Source organism: Falco biarmicus, chromosome 4 (assembly GCF_023638135.1).
Source record: "Falco biarmicus isolate bFalBia1 chromosome 4, bFalBia1.pri, whole genome shotgun sequence".
NCBI lineage: Eukaryota > Metazoa > Chordata > Aves > Falconiformes > Falconidae > Falco > Falco biarmicus.
The window spans coordinates 3,654,473-3,676,144 of record NC_079291.1 but is presented as its reverse complement, the minus strand read 5'-3'; the positions used below and the strand labels follow the sequence as shown (position 1 = coordinate 3,676,144).

Below are 21,672 nucleotides of genomic sequence, written 5' to 3'. Positions count from 1 at the left end.
GTGAAGGTGGCATTGGTTTGCCTTTTGTTCAGTACTACCTATGTGTGCCAGTTACTTGGTCTGTAGCTCTGGAGAAGGGCATTCAAAATGTGTATGTGATGTAGAGAAAGTTATTCAGGCAACTTCCAAAGAGCAAATGAAGTTTGATACATAATAGATACGGAAAAAAAACCCACCCACAAATAATGCATAGATACTATTATAGAGAAAACCCTAGAGTATTTGTCATAATTTTTCTAGTTTCTGCAAATACAGTAATGGAAGAATAATAGATTTCTGTGCGTACGAAACGTCGCTTATATGCATGACTGCTTTTTGGCTTTGGGCAAGAGAAGTGGTACCTTCCAGGAACGCCGAGGCATTGGGCTTGTCTTTCTGGCAGGTAATGGCATGAGGGTCCCAGGCCCGTCGGGTGGGACAGACCCCTGGTAAGGTTGATCTAAGGTCAGTGAGACTTACTAGAGCTTAGGGAGGGAGAATATTGACGCGAGAGAGGGGAAGAAGGGAATTTACTTGAAAGAAAGGAGCAAGCCAGAGCTTGTAAGTTGAGCAAAGAGGAACAGGACCCACAAAGAAAACTGCAGGAGGAAGAGGCGGGAGATACAAAAACATCTGCGAATGTCCAAGTCTGAAACAAGAAATCCTCCCAAACCATCCTTGATGTCTCTGTTCCTGCTTGAACAGGGTGGCAAGCTCTGTGCAGTGCAGCGGCTTCGTGGTACAGGTGTGGCCACACAGGGGTCCCTGCCCAGCAAGTGTCCTCGTGGCCATGCAAACCAGGCTGTGCCAGTCTGAACTTCTCTATCTCTTCCTGATCTGGTCCCAGGTTAATAATTGTTTCCTCCTGTTTAAGATTGTAAGCGCCCTTCTATGCTGCCATCTTCTTCCTCAATCATTTGTGAGAGTAAATAATGAGCAACCTAAGTAACCAGAACAATAAAAGTGATGTATGAGTTTGGCAGTGGCTTTTGCCATACCTCAACAAACTCAGCCCAGACATACAACAAAGTGTTTACATTACAGCAGTGGGAAAAGTGCTGAAGAATCAACTGTAATTCAAACAACAGTTTTCTTTTAGACAGGAGTACAGATCAAATTTCATGTTATACAAACTCTTCATACTCTGCGTGGTTTACTATTTTTCAAACCTTCCATGGCCCAATTCATCCCACATAGGTTTCTGGTTTAGCATTTCCTTAAATTTTTCTGCCTGAAAGTACTTCTCTCCCTTCATCAAGGCACGTGGTGTACCTGAGGTTAACTGGATCATTAAAAAATCTGGGTCAGGAGAAGAGTGCCATTGGAATGGAGTAGCGAGGATAACCGTGATTGCAGATTTATGGCATCTGTAGCAGTTTATACTGGTTTAAAAGTGTCTTGAAGTGATTTCTTACAAACATTAAAAATCTAAACAGGTTTGTGTAGTTTCCAGAATGTGTATTGGGTTTGGGGATAGCTTTGTTTTGAAAATTTTACTGCAGCAGCAAAAGTTTAGCACATCACCCCCAGCTTTTCTCTTCTTTGCCGGTGCAGGTCCTTAACGGTACTTAGATGTTGACAGATGCCCGATGACAGTCCCCATGCCATCCAGTGACAGTCCTGGCCCCCTCACCCCAACAGGTTGTGACGATGTGCAAAACCATCTAAAAGCTGCCTCAGGATCTCAGATTACTTAACAGGGAATTCGCTTGACTGCTCTTAAGGATGATTTGTAGCTTTGCTGTGCTCCCGTCTGTCTCGGCGGTGCAGCATTCTGCCTCCTCTGCATGCTTTTCACCCAGAAGTAACCTGCACTAAAGGCTCCTATCGATGTCTGGTTTGTGTTGGAGACTGAAGATTCTTGTCTCCGTCTCAGATGACAGCTGTGCCGCAGTTGTCCGGTATTTTTAAGGGTGTAAAGAACAGGTTTGGGGCTGGATTTGCAACTTCAAGTGAGGATTCAGTGCCTGAATGCTGTAGAGGAGAGAAACCTGCATTTGTGGGTAGAGCAGCTGCTTGCAGCCTTGCACCATACCCTTTTTCCAGGGTGGATTTTTAGGCTAAATTTTTTTCTGTAAAGGGTTTTCACAAATCAACCTCTCCAGGCACCCAGGCTGCCCTAAAATGCCACTTTAGCAGTACAGACTGCGCTGGGCATTCAGGGTTCTGACTAGAACAGCACCACACTCAACTCTGATTGAAACCAGGTAACTATTTTTGCTTAAAGATTAAAAATGCGTGGCTGCCATGGCAGTTAACTGTAATAAATACGGAACTGCATGTTGCATTGTAAGATGAGCACACTGTAGCCCTCCAGGCGACTGGGTTGTTTCTCTTGCAGTAACAGTCCTCCCTGCCTTCCTCACGGGAGCTGCAAGTTCCTCATGCTGCTTTTTCCTGCTGTTGTGAGCTGTGGTTGGAGCAGGGACACGGGGGGACAGTCTCGTGGGAGCGGGACACACCGCTTGAGATTCTTACTCAATGCCTCGGGTTAGGAGTAGGGGAGGAGAAAGGCAAGCGTTGGCAGGAGGGTGGTATTGAAGGTGTTGAACTCGCGCTTTTCTGGGGTTTGGTTTCTGATGTATACAGTCTCCTGAAGCTTTAGGAGTTGTAGCTCTGTTCTGTTTACTGAAGCCCCCCCTCCCCCCCCCCATTTTTTTAAATAAGTTGCCAATCTTGTCTAATTGCTGCAAGCTCCAAGCTGGAGCTTACGCTTACTGTAAGCTGCGTGTTGATAAAACAACTTGTTGCTTAAAGAGCCAAGGGGACGTTTTATTATGTGCAACAGCAGGCAGTGGTTCAGCAATGACAAAATCCCTAAAACTTGATTTAGTGGGTTAATTAATATCTAGGCTGTTAGCTGATTTTAGCTTTTTTAAATAGTTTTTTAAAAACCCCGAGATACGTAACTGGAAACTTTCAAGAGGACAGAGTAGAGCCTTGGCGCTGTATCTTTCGGTCGCAAGCTGTCTTGGCATCTTCGTTGGTTTATTCCTAGGAGAAGCTCTAATGAAGGACAGTTTCTTATTTATCCAAACATTCAAGCAGATAAGAGAGACTCCAGTAAGACAAATCCTACCTAAAGCGGTTGTTCACAGCAGCTTGTGCCATTTTGCCAGAAATGCGTGAAAAGGAGGGCAGGGGTACAATTCTGATGTATGTTTAGCAAGGTTCTTGATTAATCTAGCAAGAGTGTTGCCAGTTTCCTGACCTTGCTAGTGTAACAGCAGGTGTGTTGTGGTGCCCTCCTTCGCTCTTCCTCTCCAAACTAGTGGAGATCGTGGCTCTACTTTTAGCAGTAGAATATTCCCAAACAATAGCTATTTTGAAGACAGATTCTCTGCATTATTTTCTAAGTGTGTGCTCTGTGTAACTCTTTAAGTGTTTCCTGCAGTTAATTCTTTGGAGGCAATGTGTAAACTATCAGAGTTTGCTGGTGCCTAAAGACATCTCTAGAAACAATGACACAAAACGGAACAAACACCATGATGGGGGGGGGGGGGGGGAGCTTCGGCTTTGGAAGCAGTGTGACTGGAGTCTTCATGCCAATTCTTTGTTTAATTGCAACTGACTCTGAATAAAATCTGTCAATGCTTTATGAAAAAATGTCAGGAAGCAAAGAACATCCGTCTGTGAGCTCATTAAATGGTATTTTTTGGAAAGTGCTATACAGCAGGACATAAAAATCGGGACTACCCGGGCAGGGAAGATTCCTACGTTAGAACTGCACAGGTTATTCTCCTTCTTGTCCCACCTTGTATCACGCATGTAACACCTGGCGGGAGTTACTAGCAATTTGTGTGACTTTGCCCATAATGTCAATCAATTTTCGGTTTTTACCTAGAAGCTAAGCCATCATCAGACCACTTGACCACTAACATTTTACTTTCTCACTCACAGAATGTGAACGGTATAAAGTACCACGCCAAGAATGGCCACAGAACACAAATCCGTGTACGCAAACCATTCAAATGTCGCTGTGGAAAGAGTTACAAGACAGCTCAGGGCCTGCGGCACCACACAATCAATTTCCATCCCCCCGTGTCTGCTGAGATTATCAGGAAGATGCAGCAATAACATGCTGGTCACAAATGTGCCAAGAAATCCTCACCAGCAGTTGCTGATTCTGAGAACAGCCACCTTTTTCAGGGGAAGCATTCAGCAACCCTTCAAAAAAATTAAATGCATGCTTTAAAATTTTCTGTAATTTTGGAATGATGTATCTTTGTAGAGTTAATGATTTTTGTACATTTGCACATGTAATCATCATACCCATTTTCATTACTTTGAGATAAGGTGCTATAAAAGCTATAGGTTCTAAAGAACATTTTTCTCCGAAACAAAACAAACCAACAAAAAAAACCCACAAAATTGGGGGGGGGGCATTGCATATTTAGTTGTACTGAAGTGTTGAATAGGAGTGAGAAGAGGAGAGCTTGGCACTGACATCTGTTCGAGATTGTAATGTGACGAAGACTTTTGATGCATCTGTCACTGTGTGTGCAAAACCAAACCAATACCACCCTCGTCAAACTCTAGTTAACATGCCTTACATAACGGAGTTATCAGTGGAGTAGCAAGTCTTTTAGGTAATGGAAATATAAATAAGAAAGAATGTTTAACATAATATGCTAAAAATATTTTCATACTTAAATAACATACATAAAAAGGTGTGCTTGCTGTATTTTATATTATCTTGCAAATCTTTTTTTTTTCTCCCTCTTGAAATGCTGAAAATCTTACCATTCGATCTAGTAAACAATCACGTTAGTGTTAGAAATTACTTTTTTTTTTTGTACAAGATGTCATATTATGTTCATGCCCATCAAACTTTTGAGGACCAATATCCTAGTCCAACTAAATATTTACCCCTGAACTATCTGTTAGAAAGACACTTGGAAATACTTAAGTGCAAATTTATGTGTGTGTGAGAAACAATTATCTTCATCTCAGATGAAGTTTTAAAGCACTTTGTAGTTCTCTATTGCCAACAGATTTAATGTTTTATGTGTTGCCAATTCTTGCAACTACTGTACGAGCATGTGCCTGTGGTTGCAAATAAAAATTCAAAATTCCACGCATGGTTTAAGGAGGTCTATTACTTGTGCTAAGGGAGTTTCTAATGCCTCTCCCTCACGTTCATTGTATTTTGAGATTTTCTTTGTGCATTTTTTTGCTTCTCATTGCAGGTAGCTGCATTCCACTTGGAAGTGTCTGTTTAGCTTTATGATTAATTTTGCTAAAATATGACATACGAGCCTTATTGAAGATTAAGTGCTTCTTGCAGCAGGTGGTCAGAGACTGACTTAAAACAAAAGCCAACGTGAGAGCGCTTCGTGTCTGGACCATACCTGAACGTTTCTTTCTTACCATCCTGCCTTGAGCATTCTTCTCTCACAAGTGCTATTCTTGGTGTTCATTCCTACATGGCGAGGGTTAGGGAGGAACTCGCTGTGTTCAGCACAGCCATCGCCTTGCTTACTTCCTGTTCTTTTAAGTGCAAAAGAAAGCTCGGATAAAGGACGAATGAGCTTTCCCACTGGCTTTTTTCCAAAGCTTTAAAGGAAAAATTTGTAAGGATGACAGTTACCTATCCTCCAGCAGAGTAAAAGTCTCGTTACAACAAACACTTAGGAATCATCCTAATGAGTGTTTAGAACACCCAAATTTCAATAAAGCATCACTTGCTCAAATCCTAGAGGTGACCGTGGTTGCATTGTACAGTGCTGTCAGCTGGGTTTAAAGGATGATCCAGACATGAGAGCCAGAGGTACACACAAGGCCCCAGGCGGCCGCTTCCCACCTTCTGCGGTTTTGGCAACAGATCTGGCCGACAGCTACGTTTTGGCTCTGCTCCTAGTGCAAGAAACTACAGGCTGGGTAAGTTCGTTCAACAGCTAAACAGTCGTAAAACATCATTGTTGCATGTAAATTCCTTTCAACTATAAAAATGAAATTCCAGTTTCTATTTACCTATTCATCGTGACAGTATTATTAAACAGGTAAAGATGGGACTATTTTGTTATACTGTGTATAGTGAATGTATTGTACTGTGTCTGTGAAAAGTGTGCTTTAAATTATATTTTCATATGTTTTGTTGGGGACAAAGTACTTTAAGTTTGAAAGTGACAGAGGTTTGTTTTAGAACTGAAGGCAACTTAAAGAATTCCTGTCGGGAAAGCTGCTTATAAATGTAAATCAAATCACATTTAAAATAAACTGCCTCTGACCTAGAAAGACTGCTCTGCTCGTTGCTGAAGTTCTTGGGCTGCATATCGTCTTTCAGTTGTCTATTTTACTTCGCTATCATCGAACTCCGTATTCAGTAAACACCTGAAGCAACTTAAGCACTACACCATCATGCACGAAATTACACAGAATGCTGCAGCCTTTGATTTAATCGGTCAAAAGGACTTCTGGCTTCACAGGCTTTTTTCTTCCAGTGTCACAACAGGGCACCAGATAAAACTCGTGTCAGTGCGACAGAAGCCCCCTCTTAATGGCAGCAAACCCTCTGAAGGAAGGTTTTCAGAAGCAAAGTGGCCATCGCTGCAAAAGGAGAAATTAAAACCGGAATTCAGTGAGGATGGGGTAGGGGTGGCTGGCTTCTGTCACATACCTGCAAACTCCCTGGGCAGGGTCCCGAAACGGCCACCCTGGCACAGCTGCTTCAACAGGGAAACCTGCGCAGCAGTTGCCTGCGTACACACACCTGGGAGAAGTCCCTGCTCTGGCACCCTCAGGGTCGGAGGTTGTCCTGCCCGTGTGGGAAACCAACCAGAGATCTCGGAAGTCTTTACTCGTACAACCAACAATATTCCGGGTTTACAGCCTGTTCTCTTACGCTGTTGAGTTACGGTAAGACAAAAAAAACCTGACAACATTTGTTTAGCACTTGCATGCCTTGACCTCAGCCCATCTCTTGACATAAAGTTCACAGTTAACAATTCTGCAAGGGCTACCGCAGTAGCTGCTACCCCAGACACGCCATTTGTCTGTGTCACGCAGTTTTCAATAAACCCTGCGCCGCGCAGGATATTGCCTGCGTTCGCGAGAGAACTGCAGCCAGCAGAAGCTACTCAAAGCCTTAATCCCCAACTCCCTCTCAAACAAAGAGCACACAGCGATGTGAGCAACAGTTTGTCGTACAGAGCTGGAATGCCATTTACTTTATGTAAAGCTTAAACTCTTTTCTACTTCAGAATGAAAAAAGTGGGAAAAAAAGGACCACTGACTCCATGAATAATTTTGCTTTTAATGTAACAAGACTACTGTACAACAAGTGGAAAGCAGATTTACTTAATACAGTTAAAGTAAATATAAAATATTTAGATATACACACATGGGTTTACTTACTGGAAAGAAATACATAAAGTTAAAACGTGGAAGGTTTTAAAAGCCCTAAGCCAAGAGGAACACAATTCAGTTGTGAAAATATAACGGTATTTTCTACCAAATGCAATTGCAACATAATGGCAATGGTGTTTTTTTAAAAAAAAAAAACAATTACTTCTAGACATTTAAGCACAGCAGTTTCTTTCAACTCAAAAATACTGCCTTAAGGTACAACCTACTGAATGTAACATTATCCCTCAAGGCAAACATTCTACACGTAAAACTGAAGTATTTGCCATTCCTTTGTTGCAAGCATGTAATCTCACAGTACATGCATCTACATTTCAGAAATGTGCTAGAAAACTATATTTTCATAGGGTAAGTAATGTAACTTTCCAGTTTAACTGTTACTCAAAGAAAAACTACACAAATTTGCTAGGAGAAACACCTGATCATTACATCTTTAATTGTGTCTCAGTTACCACGGTTGAGAGAAACCACAGGTGTTACGGGGACACTTTTTTTACGTAGCTGAAGAGCATCATGAAGCTGGTCTCATTTTTTCTGAGGCCAAGCCATCCCTGTGTCCTTGCAAATTCTACTAAGAAAAGAAATAAATAGCTACATAACACGGGGGGGGGGTTGTTGGTTGTTTTCTTTTGTAGTATAACGTTAGGTAGAGAAAGAAGATAACCCAACAGCCGCTTACAGCCACGACTTACCACGGCTCCCGTTAGAGTATATTAATTAGCTTTTAATCGGAGGTTTGCACTGTTACAGAAAAGCTGCACTGTCTTTGTTCCAGAACTGGACTACTCAGAGTGGTGAGGTTTTTAAGCTACACTGCAAAACAAAGTATTTAATCAAAATTTAATACGTTCTGATCAAAGTGCGTCTGAACATGCCTCTCGAACCCCTGCTGATCATAGTCGGGCGGGAACTGCTCACTGCACATGGGGCACACCTTCCAGTGGCTCTCAACGTGTTCCTCAAACTTGCTCTGGTCGTAGTTGGGTGGAAACATCACATCGCACAGAGGGCACTTCTTGTGCACGTCGAAACTTCACGAGGACGTGGAGAGAAAAAGGAAACTTAGTTAATCTGTCGTTGCAAAACGAAATACAGCAGTAGGATCCTGCTGCCACCGACGTCAAGAGCTTTACTGCAAGCTTACATTTCAGCAGGCTTTGTATTCAACCAAGTATCCTACAGTTAATTTCAATGTATTTTGCTGAAAGCGCTCAATACAGTTAAAGTAGTTTTACGCAGGAATTCCAAAATAACCTGGCATTTTAAAAGCGACATAATTTTGACATAATTCCAGCTACCACTGAATACAAATCTAGTGAATGTCTTAATGGCCAAGCAGTTTCATGGGAAACCACTCACTCTGCTCATAAATGCTTGCTCTTAGCAAACATAACACTTTATAAAAGCTCTAAACTTAGGTTCACAATTAGGTTGGAAAGAGAGAGGGAAAAAACCAAAAGTTATTCATTCATTTACTTAAAAAAGTGTCCAAGTTCCATCAAAATAAGGTACAGCACAAACAGCCTACCCCCTCGCCCAGCCTATTCTCTGACAGTTAACTGTAAAACAAACACTGATTGAAAATGCTTAACTGTCATCTCCCTCCGCTGCCCTTGAGTAAGAAACTCCAGTTACATAGAAACCCATCCATGCCATTAAAGACCAATAAAAGATAACGCGTACCTGGAATCAAAGCAGAAACCCGTTCCACGTTCATGCAAGAGAAGACTTGGAGGATCAGGAGCTGAAGGAGCAGCGTTGTCGTCATCCTATTAAAAAAAGGACGTATTTTAAATAATAGCCTCTAGAAACAGCTTTTTTTTTTCCCCTCCATATGCATTGCTGCTATCAAGCATAAACATGATAAAATGAAAGGTAAATTTTATCCATCTCTGCAGCGTAAGTTTCACTTTAGCATACAAAAGGGAGACATGGTTTGTGAACGTTAAAAGCTAAGCACAGGCTGCCTTTTGACCACGGATCTAGAGCAGAACTCTGTGCCGGCACCGCCAGAATGCTTCTGCTAGCGCAGGAGCTGAGGACATGCTGGTCACCTCGCCGTTAACGCCTGGGGGTGAAGTCGGAACAGAAAAACCTGTGTTGAACTGAACGCAGGGCACCACACTACAAACCGTACTAGCATTCGATCGAAAGCTGAAACTCAAAAAATAAACTAGACAATAGAATGTCAAGTCAGCCTTCCAAAAAAAAAAAAAAAAAAAAAAAAGCGTCAATTTGAATTTCAGCAAGGTGAAAAGAGACATCGATTTTAATGCAGATGCTTGCCTCCCAACGGTCAGGTGCGAGTGATCTGCCTACACTGCTCTCACCAGCCGAGCATGTCACGTTTCACGCGGCCGTCAGGCACGTCAGCTAAATTGCCCAGTTCGGCTGCTTCCTCTCATCAGCTCTGTCAGCTGCGCTCTCCCTCCAGGGCCACTAACAGCACATAAATAGCTGCAGCAGGCACTGATGAGGATCGCTCTGCTGATGGACGAGCAGGATTGCCTCAGAGCTCCTACCAGGTTAGGAAGGCAGGTCGGCCTCGAGGGAATATGCTGCTCCGCACTTCTCACAAAAGGAGAAAGAAATCTGCCCGCAGCGGGGAATTCTCAAGCAGAAAAAAGAAGAATACCTGCTACAGTGACTGGACTCCAAGAGTCCCCTTCTGACAAGCAAGGGGTCAGCACACTTACATTTTGCTGATTTTAGGGTTAGTTTTTTTAATTCTGTGATGACATTATTACAATTTAGATTTAAATAGAACAGTGATGCAAGCAAACGATCAGTGGAAGAAAACAGCACAAGTCGAAGGAGAAGGAAGAAAGTCAGAACTGTGCTTCTAAACCCATTCTTTGTGCAGTATCAAACTATATATACAGCATCTTGGTTCTGTTTTGCAATTGGATAATGCAAGCACAAAACCTGCTCATTTCAAGGAGGGAATACGAGTAAATTCAGCAAGATTTTTGAAACTCCAACTCCTAGATACTTTTCATTTCAAAAACACCTTACGTACAAGAATTAATAATTATTTAGCTGATCTTCAAAAATGGATGTGCAAGGGACCATATAAAACAGCATACGTGCTGTGTGTTTCATACAGATAGCTAATATGGATATTCAAACACATTTATTTCTAGGCTAACATACTTTGTCCTTATGAAGAGTTAATGGAACAGGGCAGGATGGGAAGATTCCCTCAATGTTTTCCTTCTCCTGACAACAGCTGTTTAGTTTCAACCATTTAACATTTCCATTAAGCAAATAGCAGGGCTGGCTGTGACAGATGCTAGCAACAGACATATTTTCCAGTCTAACTTGCTTGCTTTGCACCTGCAGTAAAAAGGCCATATGGGTTTTTAAATATTATTTGTTCCTTTCATCACAGAAGAGATAGGATGTATGTATTAAAGAAGAAAAACTATTTAAGTACTCGTGCTACAACGCTACAGCTTATATACAGCATCAAAACCGTGACAGATTTGCTAAGTACCAACCAGACTGTAAGCAGACCAGGACGTATCTGAGAAAATCAATATGTACCTTCCTTAAGAAAAAAAAAGTTCCACTACAAACACAGGCTGAATTAATATTTAAATCCCTAGAAAATACTGTCTTATTCTTCATTGTCACTCAAGTTACTTGAACACAAGGCATTTTTGTCACAGCACTTAATACTTGGTTACAAGACGAAGGTGGAAGAGGTACTTTTCTGGTGAAAGGGCTCTTCAGCCTCAAATTCCCTACGTAAGCTTTGTTTAGGACAGATTAGCCAACCCAATGACAAATGCAAAGGTTATTCATTGTATTAAGTGTTACTCATTTTAGTTGAGTAAGGAGTCTGGATTTAACAATGCTAAATATTAGCTTAGTCTATAAGGGCATTAACCTAAATTACGCGGCTAACGTGATGGAGATGTGAGTCTTTTCCCATTCCAAACTATCGATGCATTCAACAAAACCCAGCTTTTAGAAAGGGGCTTGACACAGGCCTGAGAGAAACCCCTGACCTGAACGCCCAACTGTAACAGAACTCATCATTCCTAAGTAATCCATCTTCCATGCAAGTGTTAAAATACCACAGAAATTTTAGTTTCTCTGTCAGAAAAGGAAATCTCTCTGTCTTTATGCAGGCATTACACAAAGATTAAAATGCACTGAGTGAGTGGCAAATGAAATATGTTCATATAACACATTATTCAAGTAGAAGTGATCTTACCCATACCCTCCATCCATTTATATTAGCTGTGTCAGCAGAAGCAGACTGCTTTAGCATCCCCACATGTGTATTTCTGCTCTACCAACCACAGTCCATGGGAAACCAAAGGTTTTAATTAGAATCAACAAAATGCAAACGAAGGTTTGCCATTTAAAAAAAAAAAAAAAAAAAAATCAGCACCGCTTGTCCACCTTACATAAAGCTTTAATAAGTTAATAGGTTGGGTGAGTTTTTCACATCATTCACACTAGTTAATTTAGTTATTTGTTCAGCATTTTACCCACCCTATTTTTCTTAAAAAAAAAAAAAACAAAACAAAACAACAAACAAACAAAAAAACCCACTGGTTACTGCTGGTTGCTTGGCAAGATTAAATTGTTTACATCTCTTGCCTTTTCAGCTTCTAGCAAGCATGATACCCTGCCGTGTAAAAATGTAACATTCCTCCTCATTCCTCTTTTCACAAAACTGATTTGAAAAGGAATATGATGCTTTCCCCTACACTGGCACACACGCTATATCCTGCATTGCTGCCTTGTAACCGCTAGCTTGGCCAAAAGGCAAGGACAAGTAACTAACAGTTTAAAAAAACCAAAAAAAAACCCAAAAAAACCCCACCAAAACCTAAAGGCTTTTCTGATGTCACAGTAACATTAAGTTTGGTATGTCCTAAGGATATAGCTTTCTCATGACCCAATTCAATTAATTGTAAAAGTCATACTGTGTGTTCCTTATAGCAGCTTCCAAACTGTGCACCACAGAAGAATGACATTACCAAATATGTATTGATATCATGCTGTTAAGGTAAGGAAAGTCTGATGTACTTTTGCTCTTGGCCAAGTATATAAAGAAAGATCAGTTCTTAACCTTTTGTTATGCTTAATCCAAACAAGAAGAATGCAAATCAATAGTGAGCATACAGAGATTACCGTGTCGTTAAAGAACGGTCAAACATTAACAGTGAGAACTTTACATACAGAATACAATCACCAATAACTAAAGATTCTCATGCACTGCCCTCAGGTAACCTGGAACTTCTGGAAAACACTGAAAATATCCCATTGTACTGGACTCCAACAACTGTCTGTCTGTCATTTCAGATGGGCAAAACTCCTAAAGTGTACCCTGTAAAATGGAACTATACGAAGAGAGGACGGATCTTACTCATCTGCGTTCACAATCACTCAGTGCCCAGTTTCTTCCAGCTAGTATAACCAGTTATATGCTCTTTACTCTAAATGGCATTACACGTGCTTTACAACCCAACATTTAAAACCCAGTCGCTCTCTCATGGTAAAACAAACCATGTCCTGAAGATTCAAAAGCCAAAATAAGTCCAGTTGAAGCTGCTTTACCGAACGAGTTTGACAGTAACTGCCCGTACACCAGAACCCCATGGCTCAGCCTATGCTGTACTTTAAGCACAGACATCAGCCTGCCCTCAGGACGCCACGGGCAAGTCATCCAAGTTAGGGAGTACGGGCTTCCATCCAAGGATTTTGAGAAAGAGACAGTTTAACCTGCCCTTCGTGTAGACCCAGAGCCAGCTTTTTTGCACTCCAGACTGACGACTAGGGATGTGGCTGCATGTACTTAGTCAAAGACCTCTACAGTGCCCTGCAGTGATGTAACGCAGTTGATACGTGGCCTCGGGTCCTTAAGAGTCTGGGATCAAGTACCCACAGGCTGGCACAGGTGGTTATGTAGCATAGTAAGTACCAGGCCTTCCGAATTTAGAAGTTTGCATAATTACGTTAACGAACTGTAAAATATGCCTTTAACATCATGACAACTATTATGACTGGGCTGTAACTCTGACTCTACAATTGCCACAGTGAGCTCCACAGACTGTATGAATCATAAAGATAAAATACAGTATTAGACAATAAAGTATGGTTTAAAAAAAAAAAAAAAAGGGAGGTGGGGGAGGGGGTGCCACTAGAAGAGGAAGAAGGGAAAGCCAGACATTAACTGGCAGAAATAAGCGCAACCCACCTAGTTTTACCAAAACTAACCAATTTTGTCTCATGTACTACTTTCATAATCACAACTGTAAGCAGTTCCAAGATTGCCAAACAGAAATTAGAAACAAAGCCGCGTGACACTGTACAAAAGCCACAGACTTGAACACTCCCCCTCTCCAATTTCTACAGATCGTTTTAACACGCAACAGTAAGCAAACTGATACCCACCATAAGCTTTAAATAATAAACGAACAGGCACACTGCTAATGTATGGTGCAGGTAAACTGGGAAGAAAAGTACGTTTTCTTTCTGTGCTTCAGCTCTGCTGCAGGAGGGATATCAAACAAACTCTCTCAAGTCTCTCTACCTCTCTGCCAGCAGGCTGATGTCCCAAGAGGCACCTGGATACCAACAGCTCCTTACATGTCTATCCTATACAAAAGATAGTAATTGGCTGACAGGGTAAGATCAGGGAAATAAAGTGTAATGTTTTGTTGGGGTTTTTTTCCTAGAATAAAGGCCACTTTGATTTAATCTCAAAAAAATATTCTGACCTGGTTGTCAGTTGCCAAAAGTTACACTCTCCATCCCCCACAAATTTACTGTGACTAACAACATTGTTTAAGAGTCTCAGGACAGTTATTCTGGGCTTACTGCCAACTGTAATCAGGACTACAGTTCTAAAACTCACACTTCAGCATTAAAAATATGAATATGTTTTGTTTATGGATCTCTCCCATACATACCCTGCTTCTAGAAACTATTTGCTCCAAATGAATACATTTTGGTCAATTATGGGAGCATGAGCAAATGGAAAGTTAGTGCTGAGTAGATGACGCAGGAACTGGTGGCAGGTCAACTATTCTACACAAAATCACCACTGTGTGGACCAGCTTATCCCTCTCAGAAATCATGGTTTAATTAGCCTACGAGTTCCAAAAGCAAAAGTTATCAAGAATTTTGGAAAGCCTTCAAGTCACACAAAACCGATGTTTTGTCATGTCAACCAAATACATGGATGTGCCCGTTCCCAATAAAAAAAACCCCAATTTTGGGAGAAACTAAACTGGAACACAAAAGCAACATCAAACAAAAATTAAAGAAACATCTGCAGATGTATCTTTACTTGGGTCTACAACTCAAAGTAACTTAAGACAGTAAAGGCAGCATAAGTTTCAGTATAGCAGGAGTATCACCATCACCTGATCTTACACCACTAGTCAAAATAATGGCCAGTAACAAAAATATATTTACTCAGAAAGGGAACCCTACTACACTTGGGGTAAGGGCAAACAGTGTTCTCCTTCGGAATGTGGAAACCAAGTTCAGGTCACATTAGAAGCGAACACCTCAGCAAAAGGACCATCTCAATCATGAGCTTGAGAGGTTTGTAGCTTACCAGTAGGAAAGACAAAACGACTTTGCAGAGGCTTACAAAGATAGCAGCTGTACTCCACAGAACTGAAGATCAAATCATTAGCTGCACGTACAGAAGCATCCCCAGGAAAGTAATTCATGCACAACTTCAGCATGATAATAATCCTCCTAAAGTGAGCTCAGGGCATCTGTGATGTCTTTCCTTCTGTAACTGGGAACGAAACAAACCCTAGCACTGCATCCAGTACTATACAGCTATGCAGAAAACCCTGCCTCACTAGGCCAAACATGCTCTTAAGGAGTGTACAGAACTCCTGACGGTGGAGTAAGAAAGCAGCAGTGAGTGAACACAGACTAAGCTGGTACCCTTCTTCCCCATCGCCAACCAAAAGGATAGTTACCATCTTGTGCCACACTCCTAATCTATTAATATAATTAAAAGTCTCACATTCCCTCCTTAGGATAGGTAGGAAGATCAACCAAGGCTGGCTCACTGAGATTAAAGAGGTGTGTTGCTAAAAAGTACACATGATGGCAGCCACATTAGCTCAACAGATTGACAAGTTTTTCTTCATTGGGAAGGGAAACAGAGAACCACCGTTCTGTTAACGTACAGAACTATGGTTGATCCATACCAGTAAGCGATTTACAAGTCTAGTGACACAGAACAGAAACATGACCTTTTTTCATACACTGCAGACTAGGTACCCTGAGTTAGATCTTTTCAGTACAAGACAAAAAGCATATAAAATGGATCATTACCCAGGAACACAAGATGCCTTCAGGCAAAAGTAAACTCAGCATCTCAAACAAGTCTGTTACAAGACTGATGAAGAAAGTTTGCATTACAAAACAAACAAAAAATCCAATCAAACAAAAACACCCTCAGCTCAATTAAAAGAATCAAGTTTTACCACACAAGAAACAAAAGAACTAAGGAATCCTGACTTTCTCTGGATTCGCCTTGCACTCCCTCCGATACTTCTCCCCCCACATCACCTCATGTTCTCTTTTTTATTTGGGTTAGTGACCAGTTTGCAGCCATAATCAGGCTGATGAGCCAGCTGTCGGCTGCCTGTTAGAACAAGAATTTATTAAGATCTCTATCTTATCCCAAGCAATTGTCAAAAAACCTATTAGAAAGTCAGTATCTAACACCTCTACCACATGTCAAACATGGCTGAAGCTAGCAGAAGCAAGGAAAAAACAATATTCAGAAAGAAATAAAAAATGGGGGCAAGAAGGCAAAATAAAAATCTGAACAAACTGGAAGAGACTCTTGTTTTGAGCTAATGCCAGAGTACAGATGAACAGAAAATGGGTATTCCACTTCACGTCAATTCACAGCACAAATAATGCTGCGTAAGTAGTTTAAGTGCTGGAAGGGTCCAATGAAAGCAAAGGCTTTAAAAATCAAGGACTATCAACATGTGAAGTGGAAACATGCAAATGGAAAAACGCACAAAGACACTCGATTCTTTCTGTGGTGCTAAGGCAGACAATGCCGCAGTTGGAAACAGCGTAACTCAACATTTACAATGAAAGACGGTCAAGGTAGTAACAACTGCAGAGATGGGGTCTGTAGGCCTGAAGCAATTATACCTAATTCTCCATCCAGCAAACACCTCTGGGAGAAGCATTCCAGTTTTCTCCTCTGTCATTGAGATTCTTTATATAGTTACTCAACTGCAGAGGAACATAAAACAGCAACTACAGCAGGTTAAGCTTGACTTGCTAGACCCCCCTCTAGTTTGATGACTTAGCCCTTAGGCTAGATGAATATCCTAAAGGAAAGGAGCTCCCATTCATTTGTAGCCTTCATTCTGTAGAAGCAAGTCACAAAGTTTTTCTCACACATGCGTGCACAGACTTCCCTATTCTTACCTTACAGACTGAAAAAAAGCCTATTTTAGTCATATCTGATAAGTCCGTTGACCACTGTGTGTATACAACCTCTACTTCATTCTCCTGTGCATCACAGTACTGGCCCAGGGTCTCAAGGATGTGTCAGCTTAAATAATGCTGACATTTCTCATCACAGGTACACCACCACTAAAGCAGCCATGAAGTGGTGACAGTGACCACAACACCCTCAAGTTCTTAAACTGACGTAACAGGTAGTAATAGGAACGTGGAGAGGATGGAAAGGAAGATGACAGAAAATGGTAATAAAGAAAGCAAGGCTACAAGTCCTTTTCTTCTGGGAGGGAATCCTCCTCCAACAAAAGGCTCTCTACATCTCAATGGTTTAAGAATGCCAAGAACTACATCTTAAACAGGTTATTTTAAAAACCAGTACAACAACCGGTAATCTCTTCATATTTATCACTTTGTATTTGCTGTTTCTTCTGCATAAATGACAGGCACGCCTTATACTGAGTTACCAACATATATGAAAATTTTCCCTGGTTATTTCTTTAAATACTGTATTAGAACTGTTTTATCTTTGGCAGATTATTAAGTCTCTCTAGAAAGTTTCCTGCAACTACTCATTTCCATGTGAATTTGTACACTACACATCCAGTCTATTTTTGAGAGGAGCAAGCAACTGTCTCTCATTTGGAAGCGAAAAAATAAAGGTATGAATAATTTGATTTAAAGGCAATTTTTCTCAAGTTGATCTTTGTTTAAGTCTGTTATATTCCATCTCATTACAAAAATCCAAGCTGTGTCAACAAATGAGCACAAGACTCTAGCACTGCTTCTCTTGGGTTTGCAAGAGGGCAAAGCACATAGATCAGAAAGAACGCACTGCTAATTAAACTGAAGCAGATGACTAAAGAAGAGAAGAGCTTGTCATACGTAATATCTACATCAAGAATGATCAGATTTAATATGCAAAATGTGAAGTAAAGGTGGGCAACAGCATTAAGCTCACATTCTAGACCTTGGACAGGCTGCAAAAGTTCTGACAGTTTCTCTAATTATTCACAGTAATGGACACTGGGGGCAAAAGGTAGGAGGGAAAAATACATTTCTCTCCATTATAGGTGCTGAGCACCAGGGCTAAAATCATGCCTGTCTGAACACTGATCAGTTTCTGCAAAGGTTAATAGCAATTAAACGTGGCAAACTAGACTAAATGAGAAACAGGTCATGATACCACTGTACTTGCAAAGAGCACAATACTTTGTGGAAAGGTATTTCTTGTTGAATATTTTTGAAGGTGCCAGAGTACTTTGAATAAGAGTAGTAAGTCTGCTCCTGTTCAAATGAAGACATACAGTCCAGTTTATTAGAGAAGCCAATGTTTTTATACAGGATGTGCTAGTTAACTGTACTAAAAAGAAAAGCTAACCAATTTCCAACTTAAAACATACAAAGCCCTAAAAAAAAAAAAGGGGAGAATCTGTCACTTTCAGTTTAATCAGCTTTAGGTAAGTCAATTAGCTCTTCCAAATACATGTCTACCAGCAAAAACATTCAAAACTGAAATTAATAAATGCAGAATTCCAAAAGACAGAACAAGAGATTAATAAAGCACCTAATATGATACAAATTTTCATCCAGCGTTTAACTGAAAATACTGGCATCAGAACCCTTTAAAATTTTGTTTTGTTACAATTTAGTTCCTACATACAGCTATAAAATGAACAAGAAGCGGCTACATTTTGAGCCCACATTCTACCACACAGGAGAGAAAAAAAAATAATCAGAATGGGTTGAGGTTACTTGGATATTTCTACTTTAGTATTTAAAGAGATTAAGAAGCTACTTGTCCTAATACCAACACAAGCTGTCAGTAACTCAAGAGACTGGGGGAACAAGTATATTATCATCAACAGACGTGCAGTGTTTTCTCCTTCAAAGCAAGCAAAATTCACCTAGAACATTGTTCGGGGAAAAGAAAACATCAGTTCTGGATTTACCAAACAATAAATCAGGTTTATCAGATACTGAAAACCTATGTGCAACTCTTGATTACTCATTAGGAAACATATCAAGAAAAAATTAATAAAAAAGGTAACTTGCATTGCTGTCCTCAGGATCTTCTAAACCATCAGGCCGACTAAGATTGCGTGAAGGCTGACTACACACTACATCATCTTCTAGCTCCCAAAAGGAAGTTCTAACAGGTGGTCGTTGGATCTCATCAGGATTAAAAGCACCATCTGCTCCATCTGAAGAAAAATTAATTAGAGCATCTTTGTTCAGTAGTTTGTATTTTGAGATTACAGATGCGCTACCTTATATTTAAAAGTCAAAATTTAAAATACATTTTTAGTTTAGATAATACAAAACAATAGAAATTACCTTTTTCAATAGGTGTTTCTTTCTCATCAGCAAAATAAAGGCACTTTATTGATTCTCATCAGTCAATAAAGGCTCTGTACACCAGTATAAAGATTGTTGGTACTTAATCTGCATTAAATGAGCCATTGTTTTTGAAACAATGAAAGAGAAATTACATGGGGTGGGGGAGAGTGGAATTCACTTACCTCTTCTTTCCTGAATTGCATAAGGGTTTCCATATTGCAATACTGGTAGTCTACTTGGCACTGCAGGAACTGGTCCGTTTTCCTCCGAATACGGGTTGCGAAAAAGTAATGTCTGTTGTGAAATCTGTCCTTCCATCATCCTTCCAGCTTGATTTCCTGGTGTCCTGCCAAGTTCCTAAATAATGCAAAGTTTAAAATGTACTTAACCTATGGAGCCATAGCAAAGTTTGATATTTTTATCAGCTATTTAATTTTTAAAAAAAAAAATCTGCTAACCTTCCCACTGTATTTTCGTCTTGATCTAGTGCCAAATATACCACACATACAATAGTCAAAGAAAATGCAAAGAGATCTTAAAGAAATTTTTTCTCTTGTTTCGTCACCAGTTAATTCAAATTACAGAAACAGAAATGCCACATTTTTCAAGAAAAATCTGCATCCTTTTTACAATGAAGAAGAGTCAGTTAAATAGGTAAACAATGTGTGGATGAACAATAACACCTAAAGACAATGTGCAGTGTGAAAATGTTTTTAAAGTTAACATCTAAAAAAAATTTTTATCATACCATACTGTTCAAGAATAAACCATTCTAGTATGTGATATATACAACCTTGACATAATTCCTGATGAAGTCACGAGTGGCAGATATTTTAAGAATAAAGAGTGTTAAAACAAACTTTTGCTCAGTGTCCTTCATATGCACACACACTGTGATTCTGCTTGGTGATCACGTTCCACTTGTAATTATTAGGGGTTTTTTTAGCTGTTATTATGTCAAAATATTTCTATTACTATTATACCACGTATAGCCAAAAAGCTCCTTGTCCTATCACTACTAACAGCTCACTACTAACAGCTGAAATTTTTGAGTGTTTCTACTTGTTGTGAACAGAAAGAAGAAAAGGGAATGTTTGGTTTTTTCAATTAATATCAGTATTATCTGCAATGTGGAGACGTGGTTTGTGGCTTGCAGTAACCGAAGATATGAGAACAGTTTCGAGGGGCACTGTAAAGCAGACTAACCCAGATGGCACCTTTTTGTTCTTACATTCAAAAAACACAGATTGTACTCTATAAAAAAATTACAGTCTAAATGTAAATCAAAGGGAGAGGTTTCTACATCAAGAGCATGAAGTTGTCAGCTTCATAGTGGGCACGAGCAAAAGGCTAGTTTGCAGGAACACCCTGAAGAAAACCGGTACTCAGTAGAAATCTCTCTCCAAAACATAACAAACAGCAAGGAAAAAAGCACACAAGCATGCATATTTGAAAATGTAACAGAAAAATGAAGCATGGTCTCACAGGTCAATTCATGATATTTGAATAGGGGAAGGAAGAACATAAAGAGACTAGTAGGTCAGGAAAGATCTGGAAACGATCCTGAAAACATAGCAAGTAACTCCTGATAAGCGGACACTGACAGGCAAAACAACAGGATAGGAAATGCTGTGTACCCTACAACACTGTCTGATCGAAAACAAGTAAGAGAAGGTTTCTCCTGTCACGGCCAGAACGGGCTACAGCAGGTGTGACAGTTCTATCAAAATTCCAGGCAAGATTTTAATCTTGATGAAGGAGCTAAAGGAGACCATATTATAGATACTTTACATCAACAGGATTTAGGTAAACACTGGGATAACAAACACTTAGATGTAGGTCAGACTGAAGACAATTTGCTTTATCTGTACTTTTTTTCTGTAATTTATTCCGTACTATAACCTAGGTAAGGTGGTCATGGCACTAAGCAATCATAAAACGGCCCCTGGATGTATAAACAAACTCAGCACTAACTGCTAGACTGATTGCTTAATTCTCTTTCCTTGATAAAACTCAGACAATTGATTCCAGGAAGTAAAATGACTACTCAAGGTTGGTATTTTCTACTTATATTAACAAATATAAATTAGTGCTATTTTTCATAAAGGTAATCCAGACGAGGTTACTTGCTTCAAGTAATATTCATACTACAAGCACCATACAGAACAAAACCACACTTGTCTAAAATGACAAATGAGGTTTTCAATCCGTGAGAAGCTGTATTTTCATACACAGATTTCAAAGTTACTACAGTTCCTGTGAAAAATAATTTGCCCTCTATGAATGTAGCGAGGAAAGTTCTAATTCATCCTTCTTCCTGCTTCTTTATATCCTCACCTGCTTTATATATGTATATTTACAGCTCAGTGAGGGTTTGTGTGTAGCTTGCTTCCAAAACTCAGTGTTTTCATATAAAATATAAAACTGTTCAATTTGAGGGGCTTAAATGCTTTACGCAATTCTGTTCTGCAAATATTTGTATCAGAAAGGCAATTATTTCAGAAAAGC

At 40.1% G+C, this 21,672-nt stretch overlaps 2 protein-coding genes across 7 annotated transcripts in view; one reads left to right on the top strand and one right to left on the bottom strand.

Moving 5' to 3' along the window:
- The window catches only part of JAZF1 (JAZF zinc finger 1), a 195,148-nt gene extending 188,936 nt beyond the window's left edge, over positions 1-6,212 (top strand). The window contains exon 5 of the mRNA XM_056336513.1: positions 3,880-6,212. Coding sequence (XP_056192488.1) covers positions 3,880-4,056 — 177 coding nt within the window. The 3' untranslated portion in view covers positions 4,057-6,212. The remainder of the gene's footprint in view (positions 1-3,879) is intronic.
- A 1,261-nt stretch (positions 6,213-7,473) lies between these two features.
- Positions 7,474-21,672, bottom strand: part of TAX1BP1 (Tax1 binding protein 1) — a 65,783-nt gene continuing 51,584 nt past the window's right edge. For all 6 annotated transcript variants that reach the window (XM_056335414.1, XM_056335420.1, XM_056335418.1 and 3 more), the window contains 4 exons: positions 19,347-19,521; positions 18,880-19,028; positions 9,028-9,113; positions 7,474-8,375 (listed from right to left, as the gene is read on the bottom strand). In XM_056335414.1, coding sequence (XP_056191389.1) covers positions 8,174-8,375; positions 9,028-9,113; positions 18,880-19,028; positions 19,347-19,521 — 612 coding nt within the window. In that variant the 3' untranslated portion in view covers positions 7,474-8,173. The remainder of the gene's footprint in view (positions 8,376-9,027; positions 9,114-18,879; positions 19,029-19,346; positions 19,522-21,672) is intronic.